This window comes from Mesocricetus auratus, unplaced genomic scaffold (assembly GCF_017639785.1).
Source record: "Mesocricetus auratus isolate SY011 unplaced genomic scaffold, BCM_Maur_2.0 Super-Scaffold_100018, whole genome shotgun sequence".
In the NCBI taxonomy this organism is placed as follows: Eukaryota; Metazoa; Chordata; class Mammalia; order Rodentia; family Cricetidae; genus Mesocricetus; species Mesocricetus auratus.
In genome coordinates this window covers 35,811,230-35,826,228 of record NW_024429199.1, presented here as the reverse complement: position 1 = coordinate 35,826,228, position 14,999 = coordinate 35,811,230, and the positions used below count along the sequence as shown (strand labels likewise).

The 14,999-nt window shown below is 45.9% G+C and overlaps 1 protein-coding gene across 3 annotated transcripts in view; it reads right to left on the bottom strand.

The window, feature by feature from the left end:
- Sash1 (SAM and SH3 domain containing 1) overlaps window positions 1-14,999 on the bottom strand; it is a 217,634-nt gene that overhangs the window by 147,728 nt on the left and 54,907 nt on the right. Inside the window, exon 1 of one of the 3 annotated variants that reach the window (XM_040728177.1) lies at window positions 14,347-14,989. The exons of 1 other annotated variant lie outside the window; for it this stretch is intronic. In XM_040728177.1, the coding sequence (XP_040584111.1) occupies window positions 14,347-14,493 (147 nt within the window). In that variant the 5' untranslated portion in view covers window positions 14,494-14,989. Of the gene's footprint in view, window positions 1-14,346; window positions 14,990-14,999 lie in introns of those variants that run through there. One more of the 3 variants, XM_040728179.1, reaches the window with a different exon arrangement.

The window sequence follows — 14,999 nt, the reverse complement described above, 5'->3', positions numbered from 1 at the left end:
TCCACACCAGTTCATCCACACAACCAAGAAGTCAGTTCCAGAACCCAGCACCATTGGCACTTTGGATTTTTTGACCTGAGGTAAGGCTTTCTCCCCACACCCTCTCCTAGCTCCGTCTTGGGTCAAGTCTGAGATGCAGACAAAAAGGCAAAGAGTGGTGCTCTTCGGGAAATTAAGCTTGAGACATCTCAAAGGCATTCTTCAGGCTCCCATCATTACTGCTCTTTGGTCCCTCGTCACTTCGTCAGAAACGCATGTCACTTCATTAGAAGTGCATGCAGGTCACGTTCAGTAAAGGAAGAAGGGAAGACCAGAGGCATCCACCCCTGAACCATGTTTGCCAGGAGGCAGGCACACTCTTATGTCTTCCCAGGGCCCAGTCCACCTGTTCAGTTCAGTGTAGACCCCAGTATGAAATTCTGGCCACCAAACTTCCCTGTCTGTCTCCTCACCAAATACTCCAGAGGACTTATCTATCTCCCTCATGCAGGGCCCCCACCCATGCCCCATAAATAGACTGTGCTTACTCGGTTTCATAGTGTCTCAGACAGGTTTTTATTACATTGTCCTCCTTATCTTTCTTCTCAGTTTTCTTCTTCCCACTGGTCAAGGCGTTGGGCCCGACAAAGTGATTCTGCCTCCTCCTTCCAGTGGCTTCAGGCCACACCAGAACAATGTCACAGCGTTCACCTACAGCTGGCTGTAGCATGCCAACAACCATGAGGCTTCAAACAGGAACATACCACCTCACAGTTGGTGAGACCAAAAATCAGGTTCCCCTCTGAAACCTGTACACACAGGAGACTCCCTGGCCTTCCCAGTTTGCAGTGTGCCAGCAAACCTTGGGCACTGTTTAGCTACAGATACCTCTCCAGCATGAATCTCCACATGGTCTCTGGGTCTCTTTATGTGGCACCTTCCCTCTGCCTATGTGTGACTATGTCCAAATCTCTCTTTTGTAAGAGACACCAGTCATAATTAAAAATCACCCTAATGACCCCATCTTAAAACCCATTTCAAATGGAGTCCCCCTTAAGCAGCTAAGACTTCAACAGAAGATTCATACCACTGCCTAACAGGGTCCTGGAATAATTAAACACACGAAGAGTCGGGTGCAGCATTTGACTCTGAGTATACACGCTCAGTGACGGTGTCTAATGCTGTCCTTATTATTCCTAGATCACCCATTCTTTTCACCCTATAGTAGCTTTGTTTAAAACATTTTAAAAGCATGTCTTAACCCAGATAGATGACACAATGCCAGAATGTGGAGTCTGAGGAAGTCAAGAGAGAAAAATTACAAGTTTGAGGCCTCTCTAGGGTACATTGCAAGATCTTGTCTAAATAAATAAATAGATGCAAGGCTTTGTGGCAGCTAATTTTCCAAGAAGAATATCCTAAAGCAGACACAAAAATATCACCACCCACCAAACTCCTTGGGAAAAAAATAATAACAATAGAAGTCTGGGTGGCAAACTGGAGGATGTCCTTTGTCCTATTAAGAGTTCTGTGACTTCCAGGATGCCTGGAATGCAGAGCTGTGTAGGAATCAGTAAAAGACATGTTGACAGCTGAATTGCTAAGCTCTTTGGGTTTGTAGAAAAGAATGTCAATTCTACTATGCAGCCTCTCTATAGCTCCATATATAAATATATATACATATTTTACACGCACACATATGTATATATATACATATATATGTGTGTATATATACATATATATACATATATATATAGAGAGAGAGAGAAAATAAAAGGGCTAAGCAAGAACAATAGAAGGTTAAGCAAGGCATTAGAAAACCAAAAAGGTATTTGTCAACTGTCATTCCATCTAAGAGAGAAATATTTAGGGCTTCCGGTGGAGCTCAGTTGACAGTGCTTATCACAATTATATGAGAAGCCATGAATGGCACATGCCTCGGCCCCCCCACCCCAAGCCAGGAGTTTGAAGCCAATCTGTGCAACGGGGCAGGATGGAGTCTAAAACCGTTTTCAGTGCATGGCTGTATCTAGCTGCACGACAACCAAGCAGTCGCGCAGTCCCAGCGCGCTCTCCTCGGCACGCAGGAAGCTTGTTTTGATACCGGCTCTCACAGGATCACAGAAGACGGTATGTCACTACGCCCTACTCCTCCCAATTCTATCGCTAAGTCATTTCTCTACCAAAACAACCCTTGGAGCCTTACCAAGGGCCTCTGCCAACTCCGTTGCATAATTCTCTGCGTATTTATCTTGACACGACTAGCAAATACAGGATTCAAACCTGTGTGTTTTGGCCTGCTCACTTGGTCTTTGGCTGATCCTTGGGAACCATGGGCTACCCAGTGCCCTTGAGCAATCCCTGCCCTGGATTCTCTTCTTCCTATGTAAGAACCTGGTGCAGCAACCCCAATGCCTGCCTGCAAGTCTCTCTACAGGAACCCAAAACCTGCCTGCAAGTCTCTCTACAGGCAGATGAACAATAGGCCTATGTGTCCTACAGCCTCCATGTTTTGATAAAGCCAAACCTCAGATTTGAAAACTACACTAAAGCATGAAACACTGTTTTGGCTGACAGCGGGAGACTGTCTTTCCCAATGTTGGGGAAGTGGGGCTTCCTGTTTTCCAAAACAGAACAGACTGGAAGTCATGAGACTTCGTGGTGGTGTTCCAGAGCTGTCACAAAAGCAGAGCAATCGTGGCCGGGAGGCAGTGATTCCTTGTGATGCTGTTTCCCTGCAAGTGTTGAGTGTACCACACTGACCCACATAAAGCATTGAGCATCTCCAGAAACAGGTAGTCTGGTAAAGGGCAGACTGCAGGCCACACCCACACACGTGCTGCTAAAACAACAACAAGCAAACAGGATGGCTAAATAACTCAGTGCATACAGGTCCTTGCCACCAAGCCCAAAGCTGAATTCAACCCTCAGAGCCACGGTGGTGGCAGAAGAGAACTGACTTGGGCAAGATGCCCTCTGACCCCCACACTCAGATCATGGCATGCATGCCACCCTCACCAAGTCTCAGCCCGCACTAAACCAAATTGTTGTAAACAGAGAGTTGGAGATGATGCATGAAGCCTGGGTTCAACTTCCAGCACCCATAAATTGGGCGTGGAAATGCAAGCCTGAAATCCCATGACCCCAGGAGTAGACACAGGAGAAACCTTGTCTACATAGTGAGTTCTAGGTCAGCCTGAGCTACATGAGCCCCAGTCTCAGAAGGATAAGAAGAAAGGAAAGCACACAGACACACAGACAGACAGACACACACACACAGACACACATACAGAGACACACATACAGACAGACAGACAGACACACACACACACAGATACACACAGAGACACACATATAGACACACACACACACACACACACACACACACACACACACACACACGCCAGCAGAGCCCACATCCACCCGCACCTTATCAACTTCAAAGAGCACTCTGCAAACATACAAGATGAAATTGGTAAACGTAGAAACCCAAACTGGAGATCTGCAAAAGTCAGACTCACCCAACAACTAATGAATTGAGGGTACTAAAATGTGAGCAATAAAACACAGCTGTGTTTTTAAAAAGACAAGCAGGCAGTGGGTAAAGGCACCAGCCACCAACCCCGACTGTTCGAGTTCAACCCCCAGGACCCCCATGGTAGAAGGAGTAAATCTCTACTAATGTGCCATAGCATGTGGACTCACCATCATAACATATGCCATACATAGGTAAACAGAACTTAAAATAAAAAACAAAGAGAAACCCAGAAGCTTGAGCTGGTTATGTACTTATAGGACAGTGGGTACCAACATGAGCAACTGCTGGTGGGTAGCTATGACAGCACTGAATTGGCCAATGAAACAGGACATGATGGCTCACACCTGAGTTCCTTCTCTAGCCAGGCTGGACCAGAAGTATTGTCAGCAAGTGCAAGACTACTCCACTCCAGGTCAGTCTAGGCCAAAATCAAGACCTGGTCCCCAAAAAACAAAACAAATAAAAAGTATGCACCAGCCGGGCGTTGGTGGCGCATGCCTTTAATCCCAGCTCTCAGGAGGCAGAGGCAGGCAGATCTCTGAGTTCGAGGCCAGTCTGGTCTACAGAGTGAGTTCCAGGACAGCCTCCAAAACAATACAGAGAAACCCTGTCTTGAAAAACAAACAAACAAAAAGACAAAAAAAAAAAAAAAGCATGCAACAGTAAATAAATCCGCCCTCTGTGTATGTGAGACACACTGCTACATGTCAGGATAGAGTCACATACAAAAACAAGTATGCTTAGTCTCATCTCTAATGCAGTATTAGAGCAAAGGGAAATCTCTCCTCTCTCCATGTTGGGAGTGGTTCACTTCCATTCATCTCCCCTCTTGGTTTCTATGGAAGTGCTTCCACTATAGAAGACATCCTGCCTTCTAAAGACACCGACTCAGGTCACCCATCTAAGTGACGAGCTGAAAGGTCTTGACGCAGAACATCAACAGGGTGTTAGAGTAACTGCCACAGCTCTGCTGAAGCAAGACATTATTCTTGGCTAACACTAAAGTGACATCACATAGATTTTACTATACTTCTCATGTAGCATTTATGAATGAATCATTTGACACCTATTTAATGCTCATCGTGAAGTCTCAGTTTCATAATGTTCTAATCTAGGCAAATGGTGGCTACACATTACTTTTACAGGCTCACCCATTAAATTATAACCTGGGTGCCACAAGAGACCGAGGTTCCACCAAGATGCTGCATAAGGCAGTGGCGGCCAGACCCCAGTAGGCTTGGTCTAATACTATCATAGAAAGCTTTTAATAAATCTGCAATTCATAATCAAATGTGCCTTCAGAATGAAATGCTTTGCCTCTTCTGAATAATTCATTCAGGGTCTCTCCAGACTTTTCCCCCCCAAATCTCAAATTTCCTCTGGACACTTTCTTTACAGTCATATATGCTTCTTTAGATATAATTCCAAATAAAAATGCACATAGGTAGAATGCTTGCCACAGCCACAGAGTCCTGAGCTCACCCTCAGCACCACATAAACTGGTGTGGTGGTATACTCCTTATAATCCTGGCACTTGGAGATGGGAGGCAGGAGGATCAGAAGTTAAGTCATTCTTATCCAATACCAAGTTTGAGAGCAGTTTGGGCTACATGAGACCTTAATGCACAAAAAAATAAGTAAATAAATACCCAAAACAGTATACAGATGAAACATTTCATACGTTAGGCATTAATGGTTTTCCCTGAAACCACAGACACTCGGAAAATAAACGCATTGGTTAACTGGAGGCTTTTAACATATTCCTTGTTTCTATTAAGCTGCCTATTAAAATCCTCTCACCACAAACTTTAAGGGGCTGTATAAAGACTAAACATGTAGACTGACACATGGTCTCACCCTTGCCCTGCCTTCTACACTAAACTAAAACAAACTAATAACATCCATCTTCACGTGCTTCCTCTCTTCCGAGATCTCGCTGATACGTGGGATATAAGGAAGGCAATCTCCCTGAAGCTGAGATTAGAATGATGACTACCGGGGCTGGAGAAAAGGCTCTGTAGTTGGGGGTTCTTGTTGCTCTTGCAGAAGACCTAGGTTCAGTTCCCAGCACCCACATCAGGGGGATCACAGACACCTGTTAACTCCAGTTAACACCCTCAGGCCTCCACTACATACACAGGCACATGAATTTCCAGAGATACACACAGGCACATAAGTAAAACTAAATACATTTCTTTAAGGCCTTGGTGGCGAACACAAAAGCAGGAGGATCTCTGTGAGTTCGAAGCAAGCCTGGTCTACAGAGCAAGTTCCAGGACAGGCTCAAAAGCAATACAGAGAAACCCTGTCTCAAAAAACCAAAAAAAAACAAAACAAAACAACAAACAAACAAAAAACCAACAACAACAAAAAGAAAAGAAAAGTAAACATAGCATCCTAGATAACTTTTAAACAGAAATAGCATTTTCATTACAAGCATCACTTGGCCTCAAGAAAATCCTAGCTATTAAAAGCATTCATATACTTTCTCTTTTGAATAAAGAAAACATTTCAAACACACAATTCTTGGCAAGGAACGTGATGAGTTAACAACTTGAAATGATTCATGCATTTATTTTTGTTTTTCTCTTTTTTTGTTTTGTTTTTTGAAACAGAGTTTTGCTATGCCCGTGTTGGCCTTTCATAATAATCCTCCTGCCTCAGCATCCCAAGTGCTAAGATGACAGGAAAGTGTCACAAAGACCAACTATTCATTTGTTTGCAAACTGTATGTTCCTTCTTGTAAGTTCAAAGGGCATTTGAGCCAGGCATGAAGAAGGCCCATGCCTGAAGAGGCAGGCAGGTCGCTAAATTTGAGGCCAGCCTAGTCTACAAAGCAAGTTCCAGAACATGACTGTCACACAGAGAAACCCTGCTTGAAAAAGAAGAAGAAAAAGAAGAGGAGGACGAGGAGGAAGAGGAGGAGGAAGGTGAGGAGGAGGAGAAGGAAGAGGAAGGAAGGAAGGAAGGAAGGAAGGAAGGAAGGAAGGAAGGAAGGAAGAAGAAAAGGCATTTGACACAGGAAACACAAAGTTGTTAACTGTTTATGTCATAAATAGGTCTTCAAAATTCACCAAAAATAGGTGTAATCCTATAACAGAGATATACACTCAAGCTAAAACACTCCATTTCTCTAAAAATAACTTTAATATAGAACACTATACATTCAAAGCACAGATTTAAAAAGCCATATAAATCATTTTGCTCTAAGTGAAAAAAAAAGTACTTGGCAGACAACAAGGCTTAGACAGAACTACTAAAAGGTACTTAGGATAAGTTTCTAAAGTAGCTAGGATGTAGGTCACATACTAAAAAATATAAACTTTAGTCTTGAAAGGTATTTAATTAAAAGTATGCATTTATTTTCTTTTCTATTAACGGTATCCTAAGAGAAAAGTGAAGCCACAAGCAGGTACACAGCACTGACCCCCACCTGCTTCAAAGTCGTATGAAGACCTATTTGATGGCTCACATCCGCAATCCTAGTACTCCGGAAGCTGAAGCAGGAGGATGGCAACAAGTTCAAGGCTAGCCTGGGTGGGCGACACGGTGAGTTCCAATCCAGTTTGTGACATAGGGTAGACTGTCTCAAAAAGGAAGAAGAAGAGGAAGAGGAAATGACAATGAGTTGAACACTAAAGTTCAGGGAGGGAACCTATAGATGCCCGAGGAGAATAGCAGGGTATCTCAGCAGACACCGTCAAAACACAAGTGATTCCCATTCCTCCCAGACAACTTCCAGAGGTCCAAGGTGTGGGCAATTCCATCAGCAAAAACAAAAAACAAAACCAGCTATCCCAGCATCCAGTGTCGCTTTCTTCCTCAGAGCTACCCTGCCTGGCAGGACAGTCTCTTGGATAGAGATGTCTAGATCACATGGCCTGATGTGCCGCAAAACACACAGGGTGTCTCCAGGTGGCATCCTGCCTCATAAAGAATTAATGCTGCCCAACAAAGCAGAAGAGATACTAGGCAGCTGGCTGGGAGCAAGGCGTGTGGGAAAGGAATTGCCACGCTGTGGTCTTATTACCAAGCCAATTAAATGAATGGGAATGCTCCTAAAGCACGCCAATGCCTTGTAGCCACCAAAATACAGTTTACCTCAAAATTACCTAAAGCTCTGGCTAATTCTTTGAAGGCTCGGTCTTACATCCACGGTTTATGCGGCACAGTTCCTTCAGAGTCCTAGCCTCCGGTCATTTAAATGCATCCTTAAGTCAGGAAGATACTTAGAGCTAGGGACATTGTCTAACACAGGTGAGGCCCTGGACTCCATTTGCAGAATCAAAAAAAAAAAACAAGCAAATACCTCAGGATTTTCTTGTTATACTTATAAAAACCTACTTCATAGCAAGCATGAATTTTATCAGGTTAAACACACAAGTAGACCATTGTGGATAGAGGGAAGAAAGGAGTCCAACTTCATCTACTGGAGTGGTTCTCAGCCTTCCTCATGCTGCCACCCTTTAATACAGTTCCTCATGATGTGCTGACCACCAACTGTGAAATTATTCCCTTGCTACTTTATGACCATAATTTTGCTACTGTTATGAATCGTAATGTGAATATCTGATAAGCAGGATATCTGATATGTGACCTCTGTGAAAAGGGTCATTCCAACCTCCAAAGGGGTCAAGAACCAGAGGTTGAGAACCTCTGGTCTAGATAAAGAAACAAAGCACTTATTAAGAAACAAAAGTTCACTTGTAGCTGGGTATGGTGGTTCACACTTGTAATCCCACAACTTGGGTGGCTGAGATAGAAGGAAATGTGAGTTTTGTCCAGCCTGGGCTACACAGAGTCTTGGGCCACATGACAAAACTGTAAATAAAAATTATTTGAAAGATGTATTTTATTTCTATTTTTGTGTTTGTCTGTGTATGTGTGTACACATTATGCTGGTGCCCTTGGAGGCCAGAAGAGGACTCAGATACTATGGAGCCATAGGTATAGGCAGTTGTGTTGATTTTTTTTTCTTTTAATTTTAAATAGCTTGTTTTACATGTCAATCCCAGTTCCCTCTCCCTCCCCTCCTCCCGAAACCCCCCACCATCCCCCACATCCTCCCACCCTAGTGCCAATTCCTTCCGCATAGGAGATATCTAGAGTCTATCATTTCACTCAGGGCAGGGTCCAGGCCCTCCCCTAAGAGTCCAGGCAGAGAGAGCAACCCTCTTTGTGTTATGGACACACGATGTCTGTTAGTATTCGAGCCTCCTCACTGACTCTCACATTCGGGGGTCTGGATCGGTCCCATGCTGGCCTCCCAGCTGTCGGTCTGGGGTCCAAGAGCTCTCGCCTGTTTGGATCAGCTGTTGATCTTTTGATTGACAGAACTAGTGGAGAGATAATGACAGTATGTATAAACACACTCGTGTAGCCCCTACCTTCATCCCCTCTACCTGTATCGCTAACACAATCGCAAACACACAGGATTGTACTGTTGCTATAGTTATAAAAGCCCTTTTTAAAAGTACTTCATATCTTCCTCCAGAGTCGTTGCCAATTTATTATCACCAAACATCTTTTTCTTAAATGTATTTGTGCATGCATGGTGAGTGTGTGTGTGTGTGTGTGTGTGTGTGTATGTGTGTGTGTGTGTGTGTTTGTAGGACAGAGGTCAACAGCAGTTATCTTCCATTATCTCTTGATCTTTTGAGATAGGGTCTCTCTCCAGGAGAGACTAGCCTGGCTAGACAGTGTCCTCTTCGACCCACCAGTCTCCACATCTACAGTTCCAGACCACTAAACCACGCCAGGCTTTTACATGTGGGTGCTGGGAATCCCAACTCAGGTCCTCTGCTCTTGAGGCAGATACTCTACCACAACAGAGCCATCTCCTTAGTAGCCCTCTTTAGCACCTCCCCCTGCCTTTTATGGGGAGGTGGGGGTGCTGAACACAGGCTCTTGCTCATGCTAAGTGGGTAATATAGCACTGAGTCATACTCCAGCTCCAAGAGGCACTTTTGTGAAACACCTTACTGAAGCTGGAGGAATGGAGACTGGGTGAGCATCAAATGATTTGGCCACCTCCACCGACTATTCTCTCCTGCTTTTGTCCCCCTTTCCTCTGCCAGGCATGCTTACTTCTGGACGGCAAAATGAGGACAGTAGTGACACAATCACCTAGAAGCTGCTTTAGCCTAAAGAAAATGCATGGAGTCTCTCTCCAGGGCCCGCAGACTAAGTCAAATAAAGAGGAAAGCCCTATCGAGCGAGGCCTTTGCCTTCACTTGGTCTGTTTCACTAAAGGCTCAGAGATAAGCTACCTCCTAAATTCTTCCTCTTGAGTCATCTGAAGTTCCAGGAAGAGTGAAACCTTCCGGGACAGACACATTCACACACACCCCAGCCCCCAGCCCCACCCCCAACCCCCTACCCTCCCCACCCCCACCACAATGAGGACAATTATCCATAGCTGTACACTTAGAGACTAACAGACTACCAGCTGACCAGGCCAACTGACAGGACCACAGCAGAGGCAAGAATGAGTCAACAGCATCCTGGAGCAGGACACTGAACACAACAGTGACCAGGACTGCTTCATTACGTATGCATTGTACTCTCTATGTAAACCTAAACCTCAGGTCAGTGCCCTAAAGACAAGCTTGGGGTCTGTCTTGACGTGTCCCTCTTCCCCATGTGGCCCTCCTTTATTTTACCATTACTGAACTTTTTCATTGGCATATCTGGATGGGTGTCCAAGCCTACAGAGAGGATCGGGTAAGCTTACAGGTGAGGTGCAGAGGCTCAGTCCAGCAAGAGTATGCTACCCTCAGGCTCGACCATCTAGCTACATCCAACCAGGGAGACAGGGAAGGTTCCCGTGAGGGAGGATAGGGAATGATGCTAAATGAAAGCCAATGGCTAGGGACCAAAGAAAGGATGTGGCTTGGGAACAGGGGCCTCCAGCAGGAAAGAAATGCAACACCCCGTCCCAGCTCTGCATGGTTGCTTGCATTTTGTAGCAGGGCACATCAAGGATTACCTGGAGCTAGTCATTGCCCTCCCTTCAGATTCTCCACTCTCGACCCCTCAGGACCCTCCCATCACTTTACCCTGAACCTTCGGCTTTCTGAATATTTTAAACTAAGGTTACACACACACACACACACACACACACACACACACAAGCACGCACGCACGCACAACTCTCTGATCTCAATTCATAGTTGCTAAGGATTCCCTTGAACTTCTGAACCTTCCTCCTCCTCGGCCCCCAAGGGAAGCGCTGGGACCACAGGTGTGTGCCATCACCACAGGATGTGTTTCTTCCAAATGCTAGGCAGGAACACTACCCACTGGACTACACTCCCAGTCCCAGACTCTCCAATTCCAACGTGCAAATTTAATTAGATCATTAGTTGATAGGATTCACTCAAGACACCTCCCAGGGGGCGCATGCAAATTAACTGCTCCCCAAGGAGTCCCTCAGGAGCTCCCTAACATCTCTCCTCCCCCACCCTTGGCCTGACAAAAGAATGGATTCTTTCATTTGTTTTTCTTCTTCCTTCATTTAGGTTTTGGGGTTCTGCTTTATTTTTGGACTGGAGTAAACAGTCAGGCAGCTGAATATAATAGCTCTGAGGACTCATGCCTACAGTGCAGTTTTCTAGAACTGGTTTAACACTCGGAGGATCTTCCCACACAATGGGCATCTTCTGTGAGTGCTGGGAACTGAGGACAAACTACATAGCCCACAGGGAACAGAGGAAGCCTGGGGTGGGGGTGGGGGTGGGGGTGGGGGTGGGGGAGGTGTGTCTCGAAAGAGACTGGGAACAATAAGAACTTTCTCAACTTCTTCCCAGTTAGTAGCTATGGAGGCCTGGCTCAACCCTAGAAGCCATCAGCTCCTGGAGGCCAAAGCTAAATGACCATTACAATTTGCCACAAGGATAATCAGTGCCTGGAAAGAAAAAAAAAAAAAAGGCTTTCCTATCTAACCATATCTAAATAAACTTGGCAATTCCCACTCTGAAAAACAGGCACTCTCCCACATCCAGAAGACTGGGGGAGGAGGATGGTAAAGAGAAAACCGCACAGGACTCTTAGCTAATTCTGCACTTCTGGGCAGACATCTGCAGAAGCATGTCACAGGGAAAGGTGCCATGCTTTGAAAATCCAGGCCTGGCCACAACTGCAGAGTTGTCTAAAGAATGGCACATTTCACAAGAGCACTGAGGCTAATTGCTCAGGGCTCGCAAACATTTCACAATTTGCCATTACCTTGGAAGCACCTGGATTTTGGTTTGCCTCATGAAATTGGCCAAATGGCAGCTTTTGCTGGGGCAGAATTCATTAGCGCCCTCGTAAGTACTCCTGTTATAGGGGATGTTTTAATGGGGCTTCCGTATTTAAAGCACATACTTCTTTTCTGACTTTGACAAATTATGTTCTAAGCACCCAGTTAATTACAGGCCACGGAGGCTGAAGACATACTGATGCTACTCTGCAGATATTCTCAGCAGGGATTTCCATGAGTCATTCTTTCTTCATTCACTATTTCTATGTTGACTTATTAGTGTTTATGTATTCTATCATTACTTTATTTCCATGCTTTTAGACTGTTGTATTATTCTCTAGGTATTTTGTTGGCAATTATCTGAAAGCAACTATTTGGTGCTTAACTGTGCATGGACTCAATTAGTTTATAACTCAAATATTTATTCCTTGTTTACTGAATTATAACTAATTAATTCACTAATAGCCCAGCACCACAGCCTTCCCTAGGGTTATAACTAATACGTTTCACACACCCCCCTCGCCTTACCCATATTAGAGAAGTGGGGGGGGGGGGCACTATCAGAGATGGCGTCCTGCTCTTCTACCTAGAAATGGCTATTGCCTACTAGGTTGATAGGCAATGGGACTGAAGTCAGCTCAGACATTGCCACTAACAGGGTACAAGCCATTGGTCAAACTCTTTAGATGACTGCAAAATCCCACAATTAAAAACAGAAAATGAAGGAAATTGTGCCTCCTGTTTCAGCAAATGTCACTCCTGTGTCCTCCTATTCCTATGTTCCCGAAAGATGCAGTTTTTAATACGCACGTGGAGGACAGCTGTCTATTGGTAGCAAGATCCCGCCTTTTAACACGGGACCTTCCCCTCTGGCAATGTATAAGACAAGGCAGGTCTCCCTTCCTGCAGTTTACTAAGGAATGCCCGATGATGTTTATCCCAGAAGACGGAGATTGCATAAAGGATAGGCAAATGTTGGGCCACACGACCTTCCCAATCCTGGGCTCCACACTCACCTCTGAGCTGAGTGGGAGCACTATCTATGTTCTTTTCTCTAGCATCTGCTCTTTGAATAACAGGTTTGATCTACTAGGACCCCACCCCATCTTTTAACTCAGCCAAAGAACACTCTGCTGCAACTAATTCAACAGTGCTGGAATCTGCCAGCCAAAGGAAAGCAAATATTCAGAAAGTGCCACCTGCCAGTTCCCCCCCAAACAGCACTCAGTACAGTTTGCATTTTTGCCAGCAAACCGCCCCCCCACCCACCCACCCAGCCCACGCCTTCCTAAAGGATGCAATGTGATACTATCAAATGAATGTTCTCAAGAGATTGAAAATTCACAGCATGGCTTCTGGGCAAGAACCAGATAAGGTGTCTGCTTGTTGAACTTCAGGCTATCACCACTTTAAGACGTTCCCTGGTTTTCCCGGAATGCCAACTGAGCATCTCATACATCTGAAAGATTTAGAAAACGCAGCTGATTTTATAGCCAAAATACATGGCATACATACTTAAAAATCCTGTTATAGGTAAATGTGCCTTTTATTATAGATTTTAAAGCACAGAGAGAAATCTTCAACCTAGGAAAATAGGATACACGGAACTTCAAGGAGTCCAGAAAGATGAGAGACAGGCTCTAGTATGGGAAAAAAAATACAAACAGAGCTGTAGTCATTGAACATCTACTATTCATCAGGCGGTATGTTGAGCACTTCATACACATCGACCTCTCATAAAATCCAAGATGCAAGACCTCTTACCCTGTTTTTCAAGTGACGCCATGAAGAATCAGAGGAGTGAATGACCTGACCAAGATAATTGCTGGCAGCCAGTTGGAGAGCAGGGATTTGAACCAGGCTAACACCTTTCCACTTTGGTAAAAACTACAGAGAGACGCTGCTAAAACACCTACTCCTGTGAGAAAAGGAGTACCTCAGACTAAATGTTGCGGATGAACTACACATCTGGCAATCTGAAATCTTCACATGGGCTAAGAAGTCTGTTTACAAAAACCCTATTCATCCAACCTGCCACTCAACTTCGTCCGCCACGAACTACTTTCCAGAATTAAGGCAATCCACGGGCGGTTTAAGTCACTGAACAATTCAAAAAGTCTTACCAACACACTCCGCAATACACGTCCTATTGTTTCCAGTCCTGAACAAATAAAACAAATATCCAGTACCAACTGGAGAAGCTGCGGGCCGAGCAAGTAAACACTGTGGTAGTTCTGCATAAGGAAATGGTTGTTTTCCTCTCGTGGGCACAACGACAAGTCCCGTGCGGATAAACATCAGTGCCGTGAGGCCACGAGGAGTCCACCCGCCAAATATTTACAAGTAGTATTGACATATACTCTGTCTGGCTTTTTCCTCTCCAACTTTTCTAAGCAGGTGTCCTTGATAACAGTCATTGTTCAAAAGGAGCCTATGATGTGACCGGTGCGTGGTTATTTATTTAATTTTGTTTTTAAATTACAGTTTGAGGCCCTATGCCGAGAAAAAGGGAAAAAAGAAAGGGTCCCCCAACGGAAGGGCGAGGGGCGACCCTCGCTTCCCGCGCACGCCTCCCCAGGTAGCTCACCAGGATGCCCATTACGTCTGTCCAGAGCCGGGAGAACGCTTCGGACGTGCCGGCCTCCGGCTCAGTCTCCTGCATGGGTTCCACCTTGGGCTCGGGCTCGGGCTCGGGCTCCGGTGCCGGGCTAGCAGCTGCCGAGTCCTCCTCCATGACCGCGTCCCCGTGCGTCCGGGCCCCCGCGCTACCCACAGCCCGCAGCAGCGCGTCGGCTGCCGGGGCGCAAGGTCCCCGCCCGCGGCGTCACCGGGCCGCGCCCCCGCGTCGCATGCCCCAGGCTCCGCGGGGTAAGAGCCCAACTACCAGGACTCTGCACCTCGATTCCCGGTGACCGCGATTGACAACTCCAGAAACTTTTCCTAGCCGGGCGGGGCGCAGCAACAGGGTAGCTGGAGCAGAGTCGGCACCACTAGCTGCGGCGGCGGGGAGCTCGCAGGGCGAGGGAGTCAGGAGCCCCACGGCACAGGAACTGTGTCCGGCTGTGGGGACCGGCTCCGGGCGGCACACGACTCGCCTCTACTGGAGAGTCTGCGCAGGGCCGGACAGTGCACAGTGGCGCCAGTGAACCCGGGTTAGCCAGTCCCCGACCCCTCTTTTCAGAATGAGCTCTTCCAACTCCACATGACTCCCTCCCCTCCAGGCTCAAGAAAGCGTTTAGC